Source organism: Camelus ferus, chromosome 20 (genome assembly GCF_009834535.1).
Source record: "Camelus ferus isolate YT-003-E chromosome 20, BCGSAC_Cfer_1.0, whole genome shotgun sequence".
NCBI classification, from domain to species: domain Eukaryota; kingdom Metazoa; phylum Chordata; class Mammalia; order Artiodactyla; family Camelidae; genus Camelus; species Camelus ferus.
Window position 1 is genome coordinate 17,569,592 of NC_045715.1, and position 26,255 is coordinate 17,595,846.

The following is a 26,255-nucleotide window of genomic DNA, read 5'->3' on the forward strand; positions in this document are numbered from 1 at the left end:
TCAGAGGCCTTTTCTCCCTCTTCATCTTCATCATGATGAAAGGAGGTAGTGGATGTAGTGATTAGGAACTTGGGCTCTCAAGTCAGATGACCCGGATTTAAGTACAGGCTCTGCTAAGTCCCTCTCGGTGGGAACTGATGTTAGTCACTTACTAACCTCGTTGAGGCTTGCTAAGTGGGGATGATGACTCAGAACGTGCTGTGACAATGAAGTGAAATAATGTGTGCAAAGTACTTGGCTCCTCACTAGTAAACGTTATTTGTTGCTATATTTTTACTATCACGATTGACCGTCTCATCTTTTGTAAGATGCACCTCTTGGTTTATTGGACAGTGTGCTGTTCTGAATATTTTTCTTCTGCCCTGTGTCTCCTTTCTACACAACTCTTTCCCCTTTCATCTTCCAAATGCAATCATTTTTCAAAGTTTTGTACCTCGTGCTAGCTAATCTACCGCTACCACATTAACTCTCTTGTCTGTGGTTCCTTCTCCTCAGTCTCTACTTCTTTCCAGGAAAATCCCTTTTTTCCAACTGCTTGTTCAGCATCTCCATCCAGATGGCCTTCTGAGATAGCCAGGTCACTAAGACCAAACTCAAACCTTGGAACAACCGATTTTGACATTTCACTTAGTGACATTATCGTTCACTGAGGATAGAACTCTTGAAGTCATCTTGGATGCCTCATTTGCTTTCTTCATCCAAGGTCGCTGTGCCTTGCCCAGTGACCTTCAGAGTGTCTTTTGTAGCTGTTCTTTTCTTTCTGTTTCTACTGCCTGTCCTCTTGCTAAGGCTTTTTATTAACTCCCTCCTAAGCCGTCTTTTATAAGCACTGCAGGAACTAGCTTATCCATCTTTTGTGTCTCCGTGTGCTTTTAACAGCCCATTTCCCTTATATCAGGGAAGCCAAGGCCCTGGGAGTGTTACAGGGTAAGGGATTTTCAGATCCTCACAATCGTGGGAGGATCTGGGGCAACAGATGCTCTGTGCCTTGGGTGTGGAGTTGCAACTCCTTAGCCTGTGCCTGAGTCTTACACTCTCTTGCCTTAGCTTAGCATTCCGGTCTGTCTTCCCACAGTAAAATGCCTCTGTTCCTAATCAGGAAATAGAATCACAGGTGTCTGCAAATGCCTTTGCTAATGTTTATTCTTTTGCTCACAGTTTCTTTCTTTCTTAATTTGCAGAGATCTTTCAGGACCCAGGCTAAAGCTACCTTAAGCCTCTAGCTACATGTGATCCTTCCCTTGACTGAAATCCTTTAGAACTTTCTATCATTCATTTATTCACTGAATAAACACTTGTAAGGGTCTGTGATACGGCAGGCACTATTGTCGGAAATGGAGGTTCGGCAGTGAACAAAATGTGCTTGTCTTTGTATTACATTTTATAAACTTCATTTATTGTTAATTGTGGATATTTCTTTCCACTTCTAGGTTTTTCATCTTGCTTGGTGGTAAAGGGTGTATCTTATTCAGGACTGTATCTCATTCAGTGCTAGATGTTGGGTATATTTCTCTTGAATTGAATAAAGAAATAGCCATGGAGGAAGATAAAATTTTCCACGAGTAAGCGATTTGCTGAAACCGAGAACATTTGTAACAAGTTGCAAATAACCAAAGATGGCATTTATTGCTAATGGTTCTAAGTCCTGCACCTGGATTCTATTTCCCAGTATATTCGGAGAAGCCTAAGTATTCACCACAAGTGTGATATGATATGGTGGTGTTGCCAAAGAAGCCAGTTTGACTTACACCACATTAATGAAAGTATACTTTCTACAGTAAAAAAGGTGATAGCCCTGTTGAGCTAGCCAGTCCACCCTCCTGTGTTACAGTCTATTTTGTTGAGAGGGACATGTTTCATGAGGGTTCTAGACAGAAGAGAATTCAGAGAAGTGACCTGGGGTGGAAGGGGGCAGGTGGGAATTAGGGACCACAGAACGGTAAAAGGAACCGGCAGTGTTAAACCTGAAGGAAAAATTAATTAGGGAAGAAAAGATAGCTCTGTTCACAATAGGGAGGGTGTCTTGTGGAAGAGAGCTTGTGACTATGCAGGGTGTTCTCAGGCGAAGACATGGGACCTGTAGAAGGACATGGGAAGACCGATTAGGACTCAAAGAAGACCAGGTCCAAGGATGACAGTATATTTCCTTGGACGGAAGTGAGCCTCTCAAACTATGGCAGTTACCAGCTTTCCTGGGTTGCTTTAGAGAAATGGAACACTAGGGGTCAGGGTAAAGTGGGGAGTTTGAAATAGGGAGTCCCCTGCTCACAGATAAAATAAAATAGTCTAAGTACAGTCATCTACCTTGAGGTCTTTGATGGGATAACCCAAGAGATGACAGTCGTTCCAACTGCAATCTCCTTTATATTTTTTTCACATTTGTGTACCTTAGGGAATTGATTATGAATTGAAAGCCAAGCTCCTTGATTTCCTGTTTTCAAAATTTTCAGTGTATGCTCCGTGTAATCATTCTGTTTCATCTGAAATAGTTTAACTTTACCGGGCCTTGAGCTCTTGAGTTGTAAAGCGTCTGAACGTGCCCTGTTGGGCTGTGCCAGATCTCCTCAAGTGTGTGTTCAGAAGAATCTGTGGGACTTGTGAGACTTTACGGCTTATTTGAATTGGAGGACTAAATTTTTATGTTCCTTTTGGATGTGATTTTAGAAGTTGCACTTAAAGACCATTTTGTTGAGTTCATTTAGACCCTCTCTCCTAGGTGAGTGCTTAATACCACCCAACTCAAGAGCTCTTTGGTCTCCCATGATTATTGAAGGCGATCAGTTTTATAGTGCTACATCCACATGCCTCTCAAATTAGTCTTTTGTGGCCTCCAGTGTATATCAGTTCCTTTCTTAGTATGTGTTTTATTTTGCCTCTTGAAATTAGGTATTCATTCTTGGTGAGATATGAATAATTGATAACTATTTTGGCTTCGGGAAGGCCCGATCCATACAGTAGTTAGAAGAGTTGGAATTTATATCAATTAAGAAGATTTAAAAAAACATATAGTTAGTTCTCTGCAGGGCATTGTGTAAATGCAGAAGGTTAAGATGTGATCCCTGGAGGTGGGTATAGCTCAGTGGTAGAGCACATGTGTAACATGCCTGAGGTCCTGGGTTCAGTCCCCAGTACTTCCATTATTTAAAAAAAAAAAAAAAAAAAAGACATTTAAAAAAAACTAAAAAAATAATGAAAAGATGGTTCCCTGCCTACAACCTTAAATTTTAGTCAGAGGGGTAATTATTACACGAGAAGCATTATTCATGGAACTTCTCTTACCTATGGGGAGCTCCTGATAGCTCCCTTATGTTGCCTCAATACGTTTGACAGTCACAAGAGCTGTTCTTAACAGACATTAACATTAGCATTACTGACCCTTTGTCAAGAGAGTGGTATTTTACTGGATTGTCTTCATAATATATTAGAGAAGATGATGGGATAGATGTTGTGAACCGGATTTTATAGAAGGGAAAGGCAAGAGAGCCGGTGATGGGCTCTGTAATCAGAACTTAAGTCAGCTGAACGGTGTAGTAAAGTTTCTATTACTGTGGAATTTATGGGGGGAAGGAGAGCTGATTTTCGGCTTCCTATAGTTGTTATCAAATAAATAGACAAGTGTGACATTTTGGGGGAGGGTAATTAGGTTTATTTATTTTAATGGAGGTGCTTGGGATTGAACCCAGGACCCTGTGCATGCTAGGCATACGTCCTACCACTGAGCTATACCCTCCCCTCTAGAAGTATGAATTTAAAATAAAAAGAACATTGCTGGATTGTCACCTCTGCCAAATGAATTGTCAAATGGGGATGGTGGGGTGCTAGATTTGTAGGGTCTCTGGGGGAATTAATTTTTTTCAGAATAGATAACATTCAGCTCTGATCAAAATATTGGAGAAATTTTTTAAACCATATTGTGGTTATCTTTTTCTTCAGACATCTTAGCTTTGTTCATACTTCTCTCTATACCTGTAACTATAAAACAGCATAACCTTACCACACTTCTGTAATAGTTCTTGTCTACAATCATGATCTGCCCTTAAATCCATGGAACGACTGAAAGTGATTCAGATGTAATTAACCTGGGGGAGGGACCTTAATGGACTAGAAACTAGAAGTTATTAACTTTATTATTACCTCTGCTAATGTAATAAAACCTCAGCTTGTGCTTTTTTTTTTTTTTTGGTGAAAAATTACCTGATATAATTGAACCAATTAAAAAATATTAATTTCCAGGGATGTTCTGATTTTCATAATATTGAGACCAACTGGCCACGGGCATCATTTTGTCATCATCTCAACTGTCTCGGAATTGAACATCTCCTTTTTCTGGGTCCTCAGTACCCGGCAGTATGTCTAACACATAGAGGTTACTCAATAAAAATTAATGAAGGAGAGTTACTATCAAGCAAAATGTCACTGAGTAGCTATGAGATTTGGAATCATAAAAAGTATTCACTTTTGTTCTACATGCTGCACTTCTAAAGGCAGGAAAGGGGACTGAAATCCCTTAAGTGTTTGTCTGGAGTTGACGTTGCTGAAGGCTTCTTATAGGAATAGATAAATCAGTAATTGGCTGTAAGTTGCCCTCTTGAAGATTCCAGTTAGGAGAAGTTTTCTTGCCCATTCACTCCGTGTTTCCTTCTGTCTGATACTGGCTGTGCTGACTCGATGCTTGCTGTCATTTTTACGGTGTGGACCAGATGATTGACAGAATATGTGTGAAAGTGCAAGATCATCTCAACTCCTTACGAACCTGTGGGGGAGATGCTGTCCAGGAAGATTTAAAGTCAGCAGAAAGGCTCATGCGTGATGCTAAGAACTCTAAAACGGTGAGTTTCATTTCAGCCTACATGAGAGTCTTACGTAATAAAAAGAATTTTTGAACTTCAGTTTTAGAAACTAGTTCTTTCTTTACCTTTTTAACCCAATTTCAAGGTTACTTACAAGTGGCAAAGTGAACTGAGTTAATCTTTGCCTCCTTTCTGTACCCATGCTAATTACCAATAATCAAAATACCATTGTCCCTCGGAATCTGCAGGGGATGGGTTCCAGGACCCTCTGCGGATACCAAAATCTGAGGATGCTCAAGTCCCTTATACATAAAATGGTATAGCACAGGTGGCCCTCCATATCCGAGGGTTCTGCATCCTCTGTATAGACTAAAAAGGCAGAGGGTCAGTGTGATTGACAAGAAGTGTAATCAGGTCCTGAGTGACTGAGAGGTAGTTGTGGTTTCAGTGAATGACAACTTATTTAAAATTATTCTACTTCCAAGTTGACAGCATGAAACTACCCCTTGTTATCTCTGAAAGGAATCTTTTCTCACACGAGAATTTGGTCCCCAAAGTGTGACTTAGAGAAAGGACTACCTGGGAGTCAGAAAACCTGGGATCTGGTTCAGGCTCTCCTATTGGAATCACACAATTATTGAATCATATGAGTAGGAGGAACCTAGTCTCATACCCCAGATGAAGACATTAAGGCACAAAGAGGGGGTAATGTACTGCTCCTATGGTTTCAAGGCTGGTCCTCAGTTTATTAATCTGTATAAAGGGTCTTTGGTTAAGAGCATCTTACATTATCCGTAATATTTCTCTCCCTTTTTACTAACTGTGCAATGACTTGTTGGTCATTTAAATTGTTATTTATTATGGAGAGGTTACTTTTTTTTTTCTTACAGTTGTTACCAAATTTATACCATGTTGGTGGTGCATCTTGGGCGGGAGCCACTGGCTTGTTATCCAGTCCAATTCAGGAAACCCTGGAATCAATGGCTGGAGAAGTGACAAGAGTTGTAGATGAACAACTAAAGGTTTGTGGTTTGTTATTTTGGAAAATAAAGTTGTTATGACTTAACTATACATGATAGCATTTCATAGCACAGCTACCTATATTTTATAGATGTGTGTGTGTGTGTGTGTGTATTTGTTCGCAGACCTACACACACACATACACAGGTAGTAAAAATTGAGTACCGTGTCTTTTCCAGCTTCATTTATAAGTTTTGGAATAACTTTTTGCCTAATGAGATCAGGTAAAACCTATCAAATTCAATTTCAGTTTTTATGGTAAATCTCTAAATGTGTTTAACATAGGACAGGTTGCCACTGATAAGGGAATGATTGGTTTCTGCTTAGAAAGAGAAGTCTGCTTCACGAAAAAGTATCTTGTGTTATTATATTTGATCTAGAGAACGGAAAAGATGGTAGGAGCCCTGCTGACAGTGCCGAGACTCTGCTTGTAAGGGGAGTTTGCCACTAGGGAAATGGACAACAGTCCTTGTAAAGAGCTAGTTGAAAGATTTGGAAAGGAATTTAGGATGAAGTTACAGGACACCCAAAATAGCAGAGTCTTGGCTATAGGCTCACAGGCTGAAAAAATATCTCTGAAATATAGGTGACTAGAGTAACCTTAAGACCAGCTCTTTCTTAAGGTAACTTCAAAAGACAGCTACACCAGAGAAATTTCACTCTCAGAAAGTTTTCATCATTTCCAACTGCCTGTTCAAGGATACCTTAAAAAAACCCTTGTCTACATTTCTGTATTTGGTCTTTTTTTTTTTTTTTTCTTTCCTGAGAACACAGTAGCTACAACTCAGAGGGATTTTTTTGTTCAACTCAGTAATAACTTTGCAACATGCTAATTATTGTTTATAAATTAATCAGAGAGAGAATGTTGTGGATTATTTAGGAGTTTAAACACCTGTCTTCCTGTGCATATAATAAGGAGAGACTCTTGTGTGTCATTTTTATTGTATTTAACCATGGGTATTTTGAATACATTCTGAGCAAAGACAAAGGGGTAGAGAAAAAACTGGTTGGTCGGCATAGAGTTCAGCCAGATCACTTGTTACCTGAAAGCACTTGCTTTATCTTCCATGAAGAGTGGAATATATAAAAAGGATGCTTTCTTACACATTTAAAATGAAGTCATCTTTGTTGCTTATTTACTTCTGACTTTAAAAAGTGAAATTTTCTCATTATAAAACATTTAAACAATATTAACGAGTATAAAAAGATGAAAGTAAAAATTACTTGGAATCCCAGAGATAGCATCATTCTTAGTATTTAGCGAATTTCCAGACATTCTTTTCTACACTCACAATTTTACATATATGTGATCATGCTATTCATAGCTCTTTTATATTTGGTACAATGTCATGAATTCAATTCTAGATCAGTGAGTAATTGTCATTTTAATGGCTACATAGTATTTCATTGTATAGATGTATCAGCGTGTTGGAAAGCTCAGTCTTCCTATGCGTCTCTCTCTTACTTTCACATAGAACGCCTCACTTCTGACACTTCTGGTGATCAGATGTGAGGGGATTTTCCCCCACTCAGCTGGGTGTCCTACTATATAACTCAGTTCAGACACTGTCTACCTGGAGGTAGTGTCACATCCCACAGGGGAAGGGCTCAGTCCCACAAGATGGCCCCCACAGCACTTCAGATGCCAACTGGGAGTCCAGGTTGTCACGTGTGCTTCTGACCAGTCAGGGATAAATTTGTGGTTCAGATTCAAATAACTTCCTAGAGTGGCTCCCAGAACTCAGGGAGAACCTTATTTAATGTTTATCAGTTTATGAAAGGATCTGATAAAAGATACAGATGAACAGCCAGATGGAAGAAATGCTCAGGGCAAGGTGTATGGGAAGGGTCTCGGGGCTTCTGTGCTCTCTTAGGGTGCACCACTCTCCTAGCACCTCCATGTGTTCACCAACCCAGAAGCTCTCTGAACCCATACTTTTAGGACTTTATGGAGGCTTCATCATGTGCGCATGATCAGTCATTAACTCCATTTTTAGCCCTCCTCAGGAGAGTAGGGGGTGGGGCCAAAAATTCCAAACTTCTAACTATGGCTTGGTCTTTCCAGGGGCCAGCCCTCATCCAGGAGCCCACCAAGCGTTACCTCAATATTACAAAATACACTCCTATCACCCAGGACATTACAAGGGTTCAGGAGCCCTGGGTCAGGAACTAGTGTCAGAGAACAAATATTAGAACAAAAGATGCTCCTAGTGTTCTTATCACTTAGGGAATTACAAGGGTTTCAGGAGCTCTGTGCCAGGAACCAAGGGCAGAGACCAAAATATATTTTCTATTATCTCACAGGCAGCATAATTTATATTCTAATTTCTGATCAATTCTTTTAAAGTAAATGCCTGTAACTGATCCATTCCTAGGTCAAAGGGTACATGAGTTTTATACTTTCACACATGTTTGCACACTGTTCTCCAGTAGTGTACCCAATTGCTTGTTTTGCCACACCCTCACCAATATGAAGTATATTCACCTTGTAATATTTGTCAGTGTAATGGGTTAAAAAAAAAAAAAACCTCCTTTTGTCTTTTGGATTTCTTTAATAACCAGTGATGCATCAAGTAATTTTATTATCCATTTGTATTTCTTCTTTTGTAAATTACGCATTTGTATCTATGGTCTAATTTTTCCCTTTAAACTATTTGTAAGACCTCCTTATATACTAAGAACGAGCTGGCATTTAAATCAGCATGAAACATTGCAGCAGGACTTCTCTGTCAGACAGCTTCCTATGGATACTTGTTTCAACTGGTCTAAACCACAAGTTACACAGCCTTCATACCTCTGGTCTGTTTCCTTCCCAGCGCACCAGGTGGTTGGAAATGGCTCTTGCCCGTTATCGGGCGAAAGTAGAAGGCAGAGGTCTGTAGTAATAGGCATTTGACTTTTTAAAAGCCTGAAATAATGTAAATATATTTAGGACCCAAAATTCTTTTCTGTAAATAGACATTCCCCACATTTTTTGAGTCTGACCTTTCTGGCCCCTTGTCATTGTCACCAGTGTTCTCCATTCATCACAGCTTCCTTATTTCCAAGCGTCATGGCCTGCTTTTCTCTCATTCTCACTATCTTGGATCCCAAATGCCCTACTTTTTCTGTCTCCAACTCACTTAGTTTTCTTTACTCTGATCCTTTTGAGTTGCAAGTTCCTTTCCCTTTGGGGACATCTGGCATAAATCACAGCAAATCCTCAATCACAACTTCTAAATTAAATGTTACTTATTAATTTCCCTTTAACTGGGTTCACATTTGGCTTTTGATACTTTCAACAGATGACAGGCAGTCACTTCTTTTCCCTTTCCTTCCAGGTTACGTGACAAGTGAACATCATTTTATGATTTAAAAAAAAAATCCTCATTTGTCTATTTATATAGCCCTCCAGCACCCTGATTTTCTTAAAACTATGTAGGAACAAAAATATTTTTACTACAATCAATATTCAGTTTCTTATTAAGCTACTGTGGTCTTTATTTATTTCACTACTAGTATTAAATTTCTCTGGTTAAAATAGTCCTTTCTCTATTTCCCAAATTCCCTAAAATTAACATGTTTTATTAGTAGAGGCTAAAGTGGTGGAGAGATTAATTTGTAAAAATAAGTTTTTATGATAGTGAATTAAAAAAAAGAGGGGGGACTAGCAGTCCTGGATTTGTGTCCTGTGTTTGCTACCTGCTAACAGTTTGCTCCAAGCAAGTCACCTAATTTTGGGGGGACTGAGCCTCCTTGTGCAGGATCATCTTGGTCTCATGATGATTGGGAGGATTATATTCCTTAATATTTTATCATCCTGTATCATGGCCAGCAGTACATATTTTGAATATCGGATGAGAATAAGTTCAAATGGCTCTTTGAGCTTTCTTTCAAAAAATAACTGGCTCAGAAAAGCAAAAGAAGTGGCCAGAAGAGCCAGCCTTCTTAGCAAACTTCCCGGAGGAGAAGAAAGCAGAAAGTTTGGAGAAATTCCTTCTTTGAAAAGATGTGATATTTTCTCTGGACTGGCCTCTTTGGGGGTGTTTTAAAATGACATCTCCCCTACTGTTTTCCCTTTTTTGATTCTAACTTTTATTCCTGGAGTAATCATAGATGAGTAAGTAGCATCTGAATGTTTTAACATAAGGAAACTTTGGTTTTTCCCTTCTGCACTTAAATTTTAGAGTGCTTGTTTTGGCCTTGAAAAGTCTTCATTTCCCTCAGGGCTTCACCTGTGAAATTCTTCACTGGTAAATATCAGGCTTGTTAGGAAATGTGGCCTGAAGTGGCATTTTGGCAAATATTAACTCAGTCTGCTTGCAAAGTTCCCTGAGTTTTCTTATTTTTCCATACTTTATATTTTCCAAAGCAAAAGAAAGATCTCAGAGCACTTGAGTGTGGAAGTTGTATTTGTTTGTAATGAATTACAGCTAGTCATTTGCTCAAGAAAATGTGAGTGTAGCTGCCATGTAAGGATATTAACCTAATTTATTTTACAAATATTGTAGAGGTTTTCTAAGTACCATTAGCTATTTTTACAGTTAAGAAACAGACACTCATAACTCTCCTTGGGGAGATACATGCAAAATGAAATCTGATTATCCCATTTCAAATCCAGGGCCTGCTCAATTCACATTGTCTGAAGGTAATACACATAGACTAACAAAATGGAGATATGTAAGAAGAGTTAAGAAACATTTGGTAGAGTGAGAAAAATTAACATAAGCCTAAATTAGATTTCCAGAAGGAAAGAAAAGAGAGAACAGGAGAAGGTAACAGTTGAAGAGATGGTGGCTGAGAATTTCAGGGATTGATGAAAGACCAGAATTTTCTGATTCAAAAAGTCCAACAAAACCCATGCAGGAAAGATAGAAGCAAATCCTGTCTTGAACCATCATAATGAGAAGTGGAAAATACAGAAGAAGAAGAAGAAAAGATCTTAAAAGGAGCCAGAGGAGGAAAAAGTCATATTACTTTAAAAAGACCAAAATAAATAGGAATAAATTGAAAAAAAAAAGATTTATAACACTTCAATAAAAAAAACTATAAAATTTGAATGACATTAAAGAAAATCTAAAACAAAGTCAAATATGTGTCATGTTTATAGGTAGAAGAGTCAGTCTCACTCTTTGGTTGTCAGTTTTTTCCAAACTGATCTATTACTGGATACATTTTAATAAAAATTCCAACAGGTTTTTAACAGAACTAGACAAAGCTAATTCTAAATATGGGAAAGCAGTATTCAAGGATAGGTCAGCCACTTAGGAAGGACGAGAAGGCTGGCTGTCTTGCTCTACCACATATGAAGACTTATAACTTGGACAGTATGCAGAGGTAGACAAACCAATGTGACAGAGAGAGAGAGATCCCAGAAATGGAGCCCTGCATATATGCAAATTTTAGTAATGCCACCTTCAGTGAGGTAGCATTGAAGGTCAGTAGAGGAAGGATGGACTGACTGTTCAGTTCCCACACTCAGTAAGTCCCTGAGCTTGTAGTACTATTTATATGTTTCCTAGAGATTGTTCCAGAAACTATGCTATGCCCTGGGGATATGGGGAATGCAGAGACCAGCAGAGGTTATTCACTTAATGCTACTCACTTACTTAACATTCCACGGAAATTTCATGTCAGGGTCTACATTGGAAGCCAGGTCTCCTCCTTTTAGTCCTGGAGTTCATTCTAACTGAATCAACTCCGTCATTCAGGGAGCCCTTTCAGAAAGTCACGGATATGTTGATGAACATGACGGAATTCAAAAAGCATATTGCTACCTGAGGTCGTTCTTCTCAGCAGTGCTGGGCTGCTACTCCATCTGGAACGGAATGTGTTTATTTTAATGCCAAAGAGGAAAATGATTTGTCTTAAACTGACTCATCTGGCATTGCTTGCAGCTTTCTTGGAACAATGTACAAAATCAGTGATTAGTCAGAGTTCTAATAGGGACAGAACACCGTCAAGATATGAGTGGCTTTTGGACACTTCTCAAGTGGCTGCCTCCCACCTCTCCTTGCCTGTTTTTCACGAGATCGTTATAAACATCCTGCTGCTCTACTGCTCATCCTGCAGCGTAATGAGAGGTTTTACAGTAGGATTGTGCTTTGCATGTGAATATGTGAGCAGAGAGACCAGTGTACTAGTCTTTCCATAATGATGCTCCATTAATCCTATTCATACTGGAATAGTAACGGGATCAAGCCTGGCTTTCAAAAGCTGGTAACTTTATCTCTGATATACTGAGCTTTTATTGTATGCTGGACTCAATACTGAACACTTTACATATATCATTTAATCTTCAATAATGCTATGAGGCAAGAACTTTTTTATTTGCCATTTTATAGATGAGGAAAATAAAATTGAGAGATGAGTAACTTAGCCCAGCATCACTCAGCTAGGATTCAAATTTAGGTCTGACGCTAATGTGAAAGTCCTTTCCGCACTTACTGGCTGTATCATCCATCTCAGGCAAATTGTTTAATTTCCCTTAGCTCCCATTCGTCAACTATAAAATAATGATCCCATGAAGAGCTGCTCTACTCATCCTCACAGATGTTGGAAGGAGAAAATGTGCAGAAACATTTTTAAAGCTCCGAAGTGCTTATAAGTGTGTTTGACTGTTTTTATTCATGTTTATAAAATGCTCTGTAAATATTTTTGTCTCTCATTATTCATGTTTTTTAAATTATTCTTACAACAATGATAATTTTACCTAAAATTAAAGCTCTTCTTCTGAAAGAAGAAAACTGGCAGTAGTTACTGTGGTTCGCTTGCACTGCTCTTTTGATAGAGCTATTGAATGGTTCACCGTGATTTGAGGTTTCTGTGATTTGTGAAATGGCACAAGAGTTCAAATCTGATATATTTTCTGGGGCTATCTGTCACTTTCTTTGCTGACACCAGGAGGACACTCTGGCATGGTAAATTGTCTTTCTAAATTTTACCACGAATGCCTCTGCATTCAGTACAGCGAGCATGCCGTAACACTTCGGATGCCAGTGTGAAGCTGGGGTGGACCTGCCAGTTGTCTGATTTAAAGTGATGACTTGGATCCATAATAACTCGGCAGTCACAAGTCACCCCAGGGCAGCTCAGAATCCTGGGTCGCACCGTGGGGACTCTATTGTGTCCCTGTTCTCCGAGAGCTCGGCGGCATCTGTAACCACCTTTGGGTTTTATGGTGGCGCCTCTCCCACTGTGTCTCATCTTTCTCTCTCTGCTTGTGCTGCATTGCAGGCATTGCTCGAGTCCATGGTTGATGCTGCTGAGAATCTTTGTCCCAACGTGATGAAAAAAGCCCACATTCGACAAGACTTGATTCATGCTAGCACTGAAAAGATTTCCATCCCGCGTACCTTTGTTAAAAATGTCCTGTTGGAGCAGTCTGGAATTGATATCCTTAACAAAATTAGGTGGGTTTCTAAAGCGCATAAACCGAGGAGCTGCAGTGGCTGTGAATGCAGTTGAGGCAGCTGTGAAGAGTGTAACTGTTGGTTTTATTCGAATCTAACGTGTGGAGGCTTGTCTAATGGGCAGCCACGGTATGTAAATAAAGCTGTGCATGAATGCATCGGTCTAATACATTTCCAAGATAAGACGACCAGATATATGCCTGTGGTACTGAGGCACATAGTTATCTGCTCTTTTTAAGAGTGTTTTTTTGGGGGGGGGCACATGTGTGTAATTCCACCCCTCCTTTTTTTTCTTGCTTCTGAAGCTTATCTTTCACCTTTATAAAGCACTAACAAATTATATATCTGCTAACTCCATACCTGGCGTTTTAGAATGCATTGTACTGAGCACCGAGAGAATGAAAATATATATAGATGCAGGCTAAGTAGAATCTTTTCCTTTAAAAATTTTGCAAATTAGAAGTTCAATCAGTAAGGAAGGAAAGCATCCAGTAACAAAATGATAGACCAGTCTTGAGACATTAGAAAATAATTGCATTTTAAAAATTTTTTTTTTTGGTGCTATAATTTGAAATAGATTAACTACCCCTGTCCCCCTCAGAGGTGGGGTGTAGAATGCGGAAGAGAAACAAAGCACTGACTGTATAGTTTTATGAGGAAGCTGAACCCCCAAACACACCTAAAAGAATTAGAGGAAGTGCTTGTTAACATCGGATTCCCAGGCCTCGCTGGAGGTTTGGGATGGGACATGGTTAACTGTAATTTTAATAAGAGACACAGGGGAGTCTTATCAGCGGACGCCTCTGGGGAGAAATAAAGTATTAGATAAACCAAATAGCTTCAGAGGCAAGAATTAAAGAAACAGTCTTTATCTTTAGCCCAAGAAAGCTTTTACTGTAGGCATCAGGGTTAATGCTTCCCTTCTGTCTTGCCACTGGAAATCTTCTGAGCAGAGAGATCTCCAAATGACTGCCTTTGGGTTAGAAAGGTTTTCCCCGTTACACAAAGATACTTTCAACTTTAGCTATAGGATTCAAAAATCTTATTTTGATAACTCCTTTCTCCGCTCTCAAATTGTTAAAATTGTTGACTTAAAAGTAAACTGAACTTCGGAGACAGGGTTGGAAGGTGGGGATACGTCTCACCAGCATGTTTACCTTTAAATATGTCGTGTATTTATGCACATTTGTGCATGTGTGCATTTAGGTAGAGTTATTTAGACTGAAGACACACATGGAAGTTGAGTTCTTGGAAACAGCAAAGAGCTAAAATGCTAACCAAAAAGCGGCCCTTTGACTGAAACCTTAGTGGCTGAGTCATTTTTTAGTGAACCCTACAAGGTACTTCTTGTTGTCTGGGCATCTTTTTAAGGTCAAGCAAGGGGTACTAAAGCTGAACACTTTCATAACTTGTGTTCATAAAAGGCAAGAGAACAGTGACTGTAATTATTCAAAGTCTGATGGCTAGTCAAAGCAGAAGTGGTTCAGTATGACACCATCTGATTGGTAAAAAGTTTTTTAAAAGGTGGGGGATATGCATGTTGAAGGAATAACCAAGATTTCACAACCAGGCTAGACTTTCTTAATTTACTCCAGCCCAGGTTTGTTTTCCTCTATGTCAATGGATGAATTGTTCCTCACCACATGGTACATATGGTTCCCATTAAGTTTGTCTTTATCCAGATGTGTTTCATTTTTACCACTAAATCTTGAGTTTTGAAATTGCAGAGGCAGGTTGAAATGGGTAAAGAAAGTCTATTACCTGTGTGTTTATGGCAGTGTTTAAGAGGTTTTTTTTGGAAATCCTCAGCCCTGTTTGCACATTTCTGTATTCCATTTTCAAATACAGAAACAAAGTCACAGTTGACCTTTATCAACATAGCATCTACGGTGGGTGCTTTTTTTTTTCCCTCTTGTACAAATGAAAATGCTACTCTTTCCCTTTTGATGTTTACATAGTGAAGTGAAGTTGACAGTGGCCTCCTTCCTGTCTGATCGAATTGTGGACGAAATTCTGGATGCACTTTCCCACTGCCATCATAAACTGGTGAGTGCTGTAAACATCTTGAGTGGGAGCTCCTGTTTCGGTCTGCTGTGTTGCCAGGCAGCCTCCAGCATGGGGCTTTGGTTTCTTTTCTGGATTTTATTCCTCCACAGCTTTCTGGGTTAAAATCCTACTACTCCGTTGCCTTCTTCATTGCTTCCAGTTGTTCTAGAATATGTTAGAAATTCTCCAGAGGGAATGACAGGGAGAAAGCAGAAGTCAGTGTCCAGAATTGTTGTCCACTTACAATGCAGGTCCAAAATTTTAATAGGAGATGATATTAGGACTGAGGTCTGAAATGGAATTTTTTTTTTTTTTAACATTATAAGTGACCCTTGAACAAGGTGGGGGGCCAGGGGCAGGGACCCTCCCTGCAGTTGAAAAGCCACGTGTAACTTAGAATTGGCTCTCCACATCTGAGGATTCAGCTCACCTGGATTGTGTGGTACTGCAGAATCTATTGAAAAAGATTCTCGTCCACATGGGCCCGCACAGTTCAAACCCCTGTTGTTCAAGACTCCACTGTATTTAATTTATCTGTGCTCATTTTGTTATTCTCTGATATGATTATTTGATGATGGAGTATTCTTAACAATATGGGGGAAATGAAAGGTTCGGAGTCCAAAGAAAGTACAGGAGTAAAACGAACATATTGCGATTGATAGCCGTTGAGTGTTCAGCCAGGCCTCTGGGATATAACCAAGGTGAAAAAAAAAATGTTCTTCATCTAAAGACTGGTTCTACATCAAGATAGAAAACTTTATATCCAATATCAGTGCTTATGAAAAATATATCAAAAACTTCATGTTTCTAGAACTTTAGGAATTCCTCTGAGGCACAGATTAAGGTTTTACAACCGGCTATATCTTATGTCTCAAAAATGTTAGCAATATGATGCAGTAGGAATCTCCCAAACAAGTTAGTCAGCTTAACTGTGTAGGCTGGACATAGCCAGTTTTATGGCCTTGAATTGCTGGGGGAGACTAGAGAACACCAAAATAGGAGGAATAGCAAACAGCTTCTTCTGAGGAGGCAGACAAAAAAGTATTTGGAGAAATTCATTTGAGAAAAATGTAGGACTCTTCTCTCAAATCTAAAAGAAAAAGTAGACATCTCTAGCGCTGGTCCTCAAAGTATTGCCCATGGACTGGAGCTGGCTTCACTAATGAATGGTTACTAGTCCATGGGAAGGTAAATGCAGAAACTAAGTGGGAGTGTGGAGAAAATTCTAGAAAAATTTGACATGGCAATAATATTCAAACACATTATTTAAAATTTTTTTCATTTCTGCATTTTATCAATATATTGGTTTGTGGCAAATCGGAATTATAAAAAACTGGTTCGTCACCACAGAGATTTTAAGAAGCACAAAACACAAGTTTGTAGTTCATGGCATAATAAAGAGCTACATCCTTGTTTAGAGGTCATAATTCAAACTTTTTTCTTAATAAGCAGAAACAAACTCAATAAAGCATCCTTTGTAGAAACAGTTTATTGTTGACCCACCGCCCCAGGGGCTGTCTCAGGACTGCCTACTTGATGACACAGATACTGGATATTGTGCCAATATGACTGCACGTGGGAACTACACTGAAAGTTTGAATTTTTTCACTTTTTTTTTTTTCTGCATTTGTCCTTCTTGGAAGAATCTGGTAACTCAGAGTATTGACATTTTCTTTTTATAATTCCTTTATGGATATAAAAGAATTGTGTGAACCCACTTTTGTTTTCGATTTCTTATTGTTGATTTGGTAAGAGGAGAGCTTAACTGCTGTGTGAAAGAAATAGTATTTTCAAAATGAAACACTGTTTTCAAATACATTCCCATAACATGAATGTTTTCTCCAACTTAAGTTTAGAAATGTTCCCAAAGGTTCCGTGAAATTGTCAGCTGGTTCTCATCATTTCAGAGTTCCTGCTGATGGATCAACTCAGTACTAGAGCTTGTTAATTTCAGCCCAGTTTATTCCATCTCTTGCCATTTAATTTTTCAGGTTTACCTAAAGGATAACACTGGTAATTAATAAGCCATGTAAAATATGATATTTGTTATCTGAAAACAATAAAACAGTTAAATTAAAATTTTGTTAGAAATTTTGTTCCTTTCAGCCCTTTAAAAATAATAAAGGTTAGAATAATTTTATTTCCCCTCATTAGATACTTTTGAGCACTAGATACAGAAAGAAATTAAGAGGAAATGTGAAGTAAAATTAACAAAAAAAAACACTTACTTTCTTCTATACTAAATGGTCTCCTTTTTTACCTTGTGTAGTTACTTTTCTAGTTTAAATTTCCCTTATATTTCCACCAGTAATGTTGGTGGCAACAACATCAGACTTCACTTACTTGTGAATTTACTCTTATCATGAGAGCAAATTGACTTGAACTGAATCTTTGTCCTAGTAACACTGTATAAATAAAGTGGCTTCTCGGTATAGAAGGTTGTAATGCCTCCTGATGGATATAATTTTGTGATTACATTTAAGATTCAAAGTTGAAAAAAATCACAGCAGATTCCTGAAAATGTTCATAGGCTTTTGGAGAAGAAAAATACATGCCCACTTTGTGCACATTTGCATGAACATGGCAAGGATTTATGAATTACCTATTTTTCAAAAAATAAAGTACCGAAGGATGTTAAAAAATAGGTTTTGTAATTTCTTGTTTAAGATACTTTACCCTCCACAGAGAGATGATCAAAGAGGTAACTTACTCTAGCATAAATTTATTGTCATCCTGAACCTTGCAGACATAATCCTTCACGGCGCCCCCTTGTGGAAGGTATCTTCTGGATTTCAGCTGACCTGCTCTTCCCTTGCCTCTGTGCCTTCATTTCTCCTTGTATGTGTCTTGACTCTCTAGGCTGACCATTTCAGCAGACGTGGCAAGACCCTTCCTCAACAAGAGTCCTTAGAGATCGGGCTGGCTGAGGAGAAGCCAGTTAAACGCTCCATCATCACGGTGGAGGAGCTCACAGAGATAGAGCGTCTGGAAGATCTGGATACTTGTATGGTAAGACACATCCTTTTGCAGCACTATTATCCCATTCACTGGATTTGTTTTTTTTAATTTAATCTCACCTTTACAAACTAGACCAGATAAAACTTCCTTGCAGAAACAATTCTTTCAGAAGCTTATTGCTCTACAGAGTCTGTTAGTGAAGCTGATAAAGCTTAACCATCAGGTTCCCACTAAGGCCCTATAACTCACTTTTTACCTAAAATTTTGTTAAAATTTTCTTAGAGTACCCCCATCACCTCCTACCCCTGGAAAAAGAAAAATTATGAAAATTGCAGTGAACATAAAACTTGTCCTAAAGGGTTTTCGGTTTTTTGGGTTTTAAATCTCTTGCTTGTTCCTGTTTTATTTTCTTTTCAGTTTTTGGGTATACTATTAGATGCCTGTTTCCTGTTTAGTTCATATTCTCTTTCATTAACTTGACTTGATGTGCTTTAGAAGACGGAATATGGTGCATCCATGTGGTTGTCTATCTGGCCATAGAACTTCAGTATTCAGGATGTTGATACTTCACTTTTCCAAGGACAATTTGGTGTCAGTCCTTATTTATTATTCTAAAATTTGTATTACTAGTGTTGTTACTTCTCATTTTACCATACAAACAGTTGTATATACCTCTGTACAATATGTTTTCATCCTCTGTATTCAGTATTTTTATGTTTTACTAAAATAATCATTTTTAATAATTTCTTATAATCTGAAAAAGGATGCTGGTGAGACTAGGTTTGGTCTACTTATATGTCCAGATGTTTCCACATTCACTTCTGATTTTAGTAATTTTTCAGTGCAGCCATTATGAAGGAATGGTACTTGTTTTAACTTTCAAAACCAAAGATCTGATGTGACTGATAGTATTTTTCTAGCCTGCAAGAGAGTGTAATGCTTTAGTCAGTTCCTTGTTTATAAACCATCATCTTTTAAAACCTGTGAATAAAATAGTTAAGTGCTCTCCAGATGAGCATATACATGGAAACTAGCAAAGAAAGCATAAAATATATCCTAGATTTCAATAGTGTTCTAGTAAAACTAAAGATAATAATTTTCAGTATAACTATAAATCTATAGATATATTTGGTCTATGTGGAGGGAATTATCAAGTTTTAAAGAACTTGCTTGTCCAGTATATTATAAAATGTATGTTTAATAAATATTTTAAATTTTGTTTACATTTTGAGGCAATAGACACTGTGTTATCATAGGGTAATTATTCTGGAAAGCTCTTAGGCTAACCCTAAAAAAAAAAAAAGGAGTGATAAGTAAGAGATTGGAATTAAAAATTTAAAATTATATTCACATTTCCTGCCAGGATTATCTGGTTGTGTGTGAGTTGGAAAGGGGTATGGGAAACATGAGTTAGTAAAATGTGTCTTGTTTATGAGTTTTGTGGTTTTGGTTGATAGAATGTTGGGTAAGAAAGACTGGCTTAGCTCCTGTAAATATGGATTTAAATTGTGTAAACTTGGGTTTTTTTGTTTGATTGATTTGCTTTTTGTTATGTGAAAGAAAAAAAAATACAATTGTCTCCTTAAATAAAGTGGGTGGGGTGAGGGTAGAGAAAAGAAATAATTTTTTAAAATTTACTTTTTATTGAGATATAACTGACATAGCATTGTGTTAGTTTTAGGTGTACAAGATAATGATTCAATATACGTATATATTGCAAAGTGATTACCACAAATTTAATTCACATCATCACCACGTAGTTGTAAGTTTTTTTCCTTGTGAGATGAGAACCTTTATGATTACTCTCTTAGCAATTTTCAAGTAGGCAATACAGTGTTGTTAACTATAGGCACCATGCTGTACTTTACATGGCCAGGACTTATTATAACTGGAAGTTTGTACTTAAAAAAAAAATGCAGATGCAGGACCACTTGGAGGACCAAGGGCAAACCTTGCTGCAGGCACACCTGGCCCTGAGTGACTTTCATTTTGTAAAAACACACCTGTTGTCATGGCGCATCAAGAGGCGTGGGTAGATGGCGATCGCTCTGCGCTTCCCTCTGAGGATGACCCAAGTTACATGGGCGGTCTTTTCCTGGTTCAGATGACTAGGGGTTAAGAGGTTAGGGCCATTCCTGACATGGGCACCTGTTGAATCCTAGGACCAGAATCAGGGCCTCTGGTGTCGAGTGAGTGTCTTGTTGAGATAAGACAGAGCTCTCTATAAAGGAAAGACATACTTGGGCAGAATCGTTTAAGCCATGAAAATAGCTTTTTTTAGTTCTAAAAATTTTGTCTTTCATCATTGTTTTAACGAGGCTAATGAATTGTTAAGTAGCAGAAACCAGAGCCAAGTGTATTGTGAGTTTAATGGAAAAGAACATTTTTGTGTAGAAAGTGCAAGTCAGTGGGTTTTGTGCTGTAATGATTTCCTCTATATTCCCAGCCTAACCATTGATTCTACGCCACCCAAACACAGCATCATTTACATGGTGACAGCTACCCCAAGTGCAGGGATCCCTCTCCTAAAGAAAATCAATTTTCTAAGCTCTGGGCTTCTTACCCTAAGCCAGCGATGCAAACTCACAGCTAATTGGAAAGGGGTAGAGCATTAGATTTACTGTTTAAATCACCTGAATTGCCACCTTTTGTAATCAAATTAGCAAGTCATTTTTGTTTCTCACTGATGTCTATTACCAAATATTTCAAGTTGTGATCCTCGTGTGGTTCCATTTTAAAAAACAACTTGAAGTACATATTTCAAAGAGAGACATTTGACTGGTGAGGGTTTTCTAAATGAGCCTATTCATATTCTTGGGCAGCATTTAGATCTTATGTGATCCAGGAAGTTAGGACACAAGATACACCGTTGCATGGAAAATTCTCTGAAGCATCTAAGTGCATGCATACAACCCTTCCCACATGGAATTATACATCCCCGGCAGGTAGAAACTGTGCCACTCATGGGGCTAGAGCTCTGCTGAATGTGACTGCTCTGGGAGATGCTACAACTTTATTACCTAAAATGTTGTTTGCAGCCCACAGCCCTGAGATGCTCTCCCTAGGATATTCCAACATAACTCAGACTCATCACTAACCTTCTACATGTAGATTCAAGATTGTTAACAGATTGTAGTATCTTTTGTCTGTGATGTTCATGCTATCTACTCAATCTGGTTTTGAACGTTTCTTTCGCACACTTAGTGGAGATTCTGGGCATCTCTTTTTTTCCTCTGTTCCTGGGGATACCTTTGTTTTCTTCCATTTCTTCCTGGTTCAAAATTCCACTTCAATGCCTCTTTAAAGAACCAACAGTTATAATTGCACTAGGGAAGGTTCAGGGCCATAAATTAAAGGTTGAAATATTTATCAGTTTGAATTTAAGAATCACCTTCATGGAGATGGAAACAGTAATCTATATGATTGATCTCTCAGAAGGAAATTCTTCTGCTACTCAACAGCTTTTAAACTTGCACTTTGGCTGTGTGAGGGCTGAAACAGGAGTGACTGAATGATTCGATGGGGCCTGTTACCTGCTGGGAGGTGACTGAGGGCTCCTAATTAATCTTGATTTCTTAAAGTTGAAGAAAGGTGGTTTTCTTTAAACAAAATGATAGAAAGGGGAAACATTTTTAACAATTCTGTCTCCAGTCAATTATCTTTTTTTTTTTTCCTTTTAACTAGAAAGAAACTAAGAGGTAATCTAGTTTACCTGGTAGAGAGAAGGGCCCAGTAGAACAAGAACTATTAGAATAACCTGCAGAGTTTGAACCTATAGCCAGAGATTCTGATATCCTTTTAACTCCAGGGCTGGACATTAGATGGCCTAAGGAGTCTTCTTATTTATTTAACACTTACGTAGCACCTATGACATGCTAGGCACTAGTCGAAGCTCATTATGAATAGTAACCAGTTAAATTCTCATGACAATCTATGAATAATATCTTCTGTTTAATGAATGAGGAAACGGAGGCATGGAAAAGTTAAGTAACTTGGCTAAGGTTATCTAAGGTCACCCAGAGGCAGGCAGTTTGGTACTGCATATTTAACCGGTCTGCTGTAATCTGCATACTGATTTCAAATATGGTGTATTTCTTATAGTCAGAATTAAATTTTGAGTTAGATTTGAATAGATTGCCTTGCTTTATGCAAAATATCTACTTACTAATTCCACATTAAATTAATATGTGACCAGAAACACAAGCGAAATGTATTTGTTTAACCATAATATCAGCCTATAGTTTTTAAACATTTTCGGAAACAGTTGTGTCAAAAATTAGATACACTCGATTGCTATCCATTTGTTAGAAATAAATCTGTCCACTTTTGGCTTACCTGGAGCATTCTGTACTTCTCCATGTGTTATTTTGTTGCTGACAATGATTAATTAGCTTTCCTGTATACTTCTTATCATTTCAACACACACGCCTTGTATGGCATGCGGAAACGTGTACTTACTTAGTATCTTTATTGTCGCAGACCATCTGTTCTTTCCCTGCAATCAGGTGCTCTTAGGAAGTCAGTATTCCCAACTCTCTCTTTCAACTTTGGTTTGTCATTGGCCCTGGGGGTATTAAAGTTGTCATTTTACTGATTGGTTAGCATTACATATTTAATTTGTTGCTATATATAGTCTACTACCTTTAAAAAAGTCTCAGAAGTTTGGGGTTTAGGATAATGTGCCAAGTGGGTGAAGAGCCTGTGTCTGCTCCTTAGGCATAACTAGCTCACTAATTGTATGTAATTCTTTCAATTATTTTAATGAGTGTCATACCAGTTTTAAATCAAAAGATATTCATGCAGAGGATCAGGTCATCTGCTTACTGCTATTTCCTAGGAAAAGAATTTTAAAAGGCTTGAATTATTACAGAATGCGTCTTGTGGATCCCTTCTCCAATGACTAAATAACAATTATTTGCCCTTAAATTAAGCCTCAAATTTTCCATATATAATTTTTAAGCTTTTTAATACAGATTAAAATTCAGTGATGATCCATTTGTCTTGGTCAAAATACTGTTTTATTTTTAAACAAATCACCTCATTTTCACCATTATTAATTGAACTAATCTATTAACAGTGTTGCCAAGCATGGACTATTGAGTTGATATCTTATTTAAAATTAGTTGCACTGATATTAAGTATGTGCAGAAGGTTGTTCAAGTCCTAACTGTTAGTTTCCTCTTATAATTGTAGTTATTCTGTAATGTCATTTTCATATTGATATTACTTTGGAAAATAGAGCTTTAACTTCTTAACCACTAGAAAGCAACCTATGAAAGCTTCTAATTTCCAAATTCTAAATTTCAGAATGGTAGTACCATCTGTATAGTCCAACTAAAATGTACATTACTTAAAGTTTCTAGTAAGTTCTTTTGACAGCCCTTTGTGGAAATGCAGAAGCATACTTCAGATCTCATTCCTTCAGGACCAGAGTTTCCTGTATCTTTTTGTTTTTAAGTGGCATGAATACCATTTGCAGAGGCCCTATTCCAGGGAGCTCCCTAGACACATCTGTCCCATACACCTTTTTTAAAGGATGAAAATAAAGTGTATGGACCAGTATTGACCACCTTCATGAGTCCCTCAAGAGACGAAGGAGACCCTGTCCCCTACCTCCTTTTAAAGTCATTTCTGGGAGGATAAGAACTCTCCCACTACAGGTGACAGGGCAGTCCCCAAGATCCCACATGAACTAAACTCCCAAGGTAGAGGATGGGGCGGGGGGGCTTAAATTCCCTCCATAAAGTGACTTAGAACATTAACCAGTTGTGACTAGTCGGCATTCCAAAACCAGCATCCAACCCGGACATCTGCCTTGCAGATTAGAAATTATTCTTATGAGCTGAACTTTGACATGTAATGACAGTTCCAAAAGACAGTTTGCGTCTTCCCTCAGGAATTAAAATAAGCAAATGACTCTAATAGTCTGCAGATTTTTAAAACAGAACCCATTCCATTGTTTACCTGTTTGTCCCTGTGTGTGTTGTTTTGTCGATGACACAGGAACATACTTACACTTCTCTGAAACAGGAAACATTTCTTTGAAGTCCTAACTAGTTAAATCCTTTCCAAGCAATCACAGATTTAGTCATTCCTGGGGACAGTATAGTAGAACCAATAGTAAACAACAGAACTTCTCTAAAGTCAGTTGCACTTTTCAGCCCTGGAAACCTCATGTTCTCAAGGTACTACAATGACATTTGATTCAACAGCCTTCTTCTTATGTCAGAAAGCTCCACATTATCATTTCCTTCTAGTTGAGGTCAAAGACCATGTTCAACAGGATGAGATTTTTTTCTTTAAATTTTGAAATAAATAATACTCAAATTGGGTAAAGCAGTATTTTAAAATATTCTTTATATTCTTAAATAAGAATGTACTTACCGTCTGTGTGTGTGTATATAGATATAATCTGTCTGAAGAAGAAGAAGTGGGAAGTCCTTAAAGAGGGCTTGTTTACCCAAGGGATGGGGGATAGAAAAAACTGGGAGAAGGTGGCTGCTGGCAACAGAGCCCGAGGAGGAGGCAGGAGGACTTCTCACTGATGAAGTCTTTGATTGTGATGAGCTACCAAAAGACACTCTGACCCAGAAATACAAAGGGCATTTATTCATTTTAAAAATGCTTGTTGTTGATCCCTTGTGAACTACGTATTCTTGGCTTCTTGCTAGAAATGGAAGGCAAATGACCCAATGTGTCACCCACCAAGTTTGCTATGTTGACGGGCACAGTGGTACAGCTAGTGCTGGTGGATCACAGAACTACCATCTGTGTGAATCCCACACATGCATTTACTTGGCTCTTCAAGTCTGCCACTGAAATGAGGCTATCTAGAGAGGCTTGAATTAGTACAGAATACATTTTCACCCGTCTTGTCGCAACCCACTAGTGAGTCACGAAATTGGTATAATGGTTTTACCCAGAATTTTTTAAAAAAAAACTCATCAGAACACATGAAGTATGAATAGAAATTATCAGATTACAAATTTTTTTCGGTGATATATACATGTATGTGTACTTGGGGTGGTGACATAAAGTATATTTCATATATCAGATGGGTCATGGTTATGGGAGGAGGGTATAGCTTAGTGATAGAGTGCATGCCTAGTACGCACAAGGCCCCAGCTTCGTTCCCTGGTACTTCCACCAAAAGTAATATATAAATAGATAAACCCAATTACCTCCCCCCGCCCAAATATTTTTTTAATTAAAAAAAAATAGGTCATGATTTAAAAAGTTTGACCAACTTGCATCTACAGGAACTCACTTCACTTGTTGTATTTCAACTTCCCCACAGTACCAGGTGCACAGCAGCCCCTGACACTGACCTCAGTCTTTCCTCACTGCAGATTGAGGCCCTAGCAGGGCCTGAGCAGAGATGCAGGGGTGCCCTGGAGAGTTGCTGCTAAATAGACTCACCCCCATTTTTCCTACTGTCTTGGGCCTCACAGGATTGCTTTTACTGTAGTGTGCTTTTGCGTTACGTCATTGACTCTCAATAAGGGCCACTTTAAATATCCCTATAAAACGTATTATCATATGTGCTCTTTTACCATCTGTACGACTGTTGTGGTCAGTGTTCCCTTTATCCCCAAATGCCTTCGTTAGAAATTTGTGCAGAAGAACTTGCAGGTGTTTGTCAAGAGGAGTGGAAATCCAGAGCTGGGCTGCTAGTTTGCCGTGTCTCAGAGATGCGGTGAATTGTGTTCTGACTCGTGCCTAACTTTTGTGTTGTCTGTTGAGAGGCTCAGAGCTGAATGTGCACTTGACCTGTGAAGAGGGTTCCAGACCTAAAGAAGTATAGTTTGTTGTATTCAGTCTTGATTCTGGCTTCATTTATTTTTTTCCTTCTTTATCCTAATTTGCCCATTAAAAAAAAAAAAACCAAACTTGCTGTTCTCTGCAGGGGTCTCAGCTCACTTTTGCATTGAGGTGGTTACCCATTAATACAGTGAAATATTAGATATGGTGGGAAACCGGGCTCTGACAGGGATGTGCAGGTAGCTATGGAAGCACAGAGAAGGGGCGCCCAGCCCAGCCTGGGGGAGGG

At 38.4% G+C, this 26,255-nt stretch overlaps 1 protein-coding gene across 7 annotated transcripts in view; it reads left to right on the forward strand.

The window, feature by feature from the left end:
• The window catches only part of CARMIL1 (capping protein regulator and myosin 1 linker 1), a 281,411-nt gene that overhangs the window by 209,833 nt on the left and 45,323 nt on the right, over positions 1–26,255 (forward strand). For all 7 annotated transcript variants that reach the window (XM_032462599.1, XM_032462600.1, XM_032462601.1 and 4 more), the window contains 5 exons: positions 4,701–4,829; positions 5,681–5,812; positions 13,026–13,201; positions 15,160–15,247; positions 18,107–18,256. In XM_032462599.1, the coding sequence (XP_032318490.1) occupies positions 4,701–4,829; positions 5,681–5,812; positions 13,026–13,201; positions 15,160–15,247; positions 18,107–18,256 (675 nt within the window). The remainder of the gene's footprint in view (positions 1–4,700; positions 4,830–5,680; positions 5,813–13,025; positions 13,202–15,159; positions 15,248–18,106; positions 18,257–26,255) is intronic.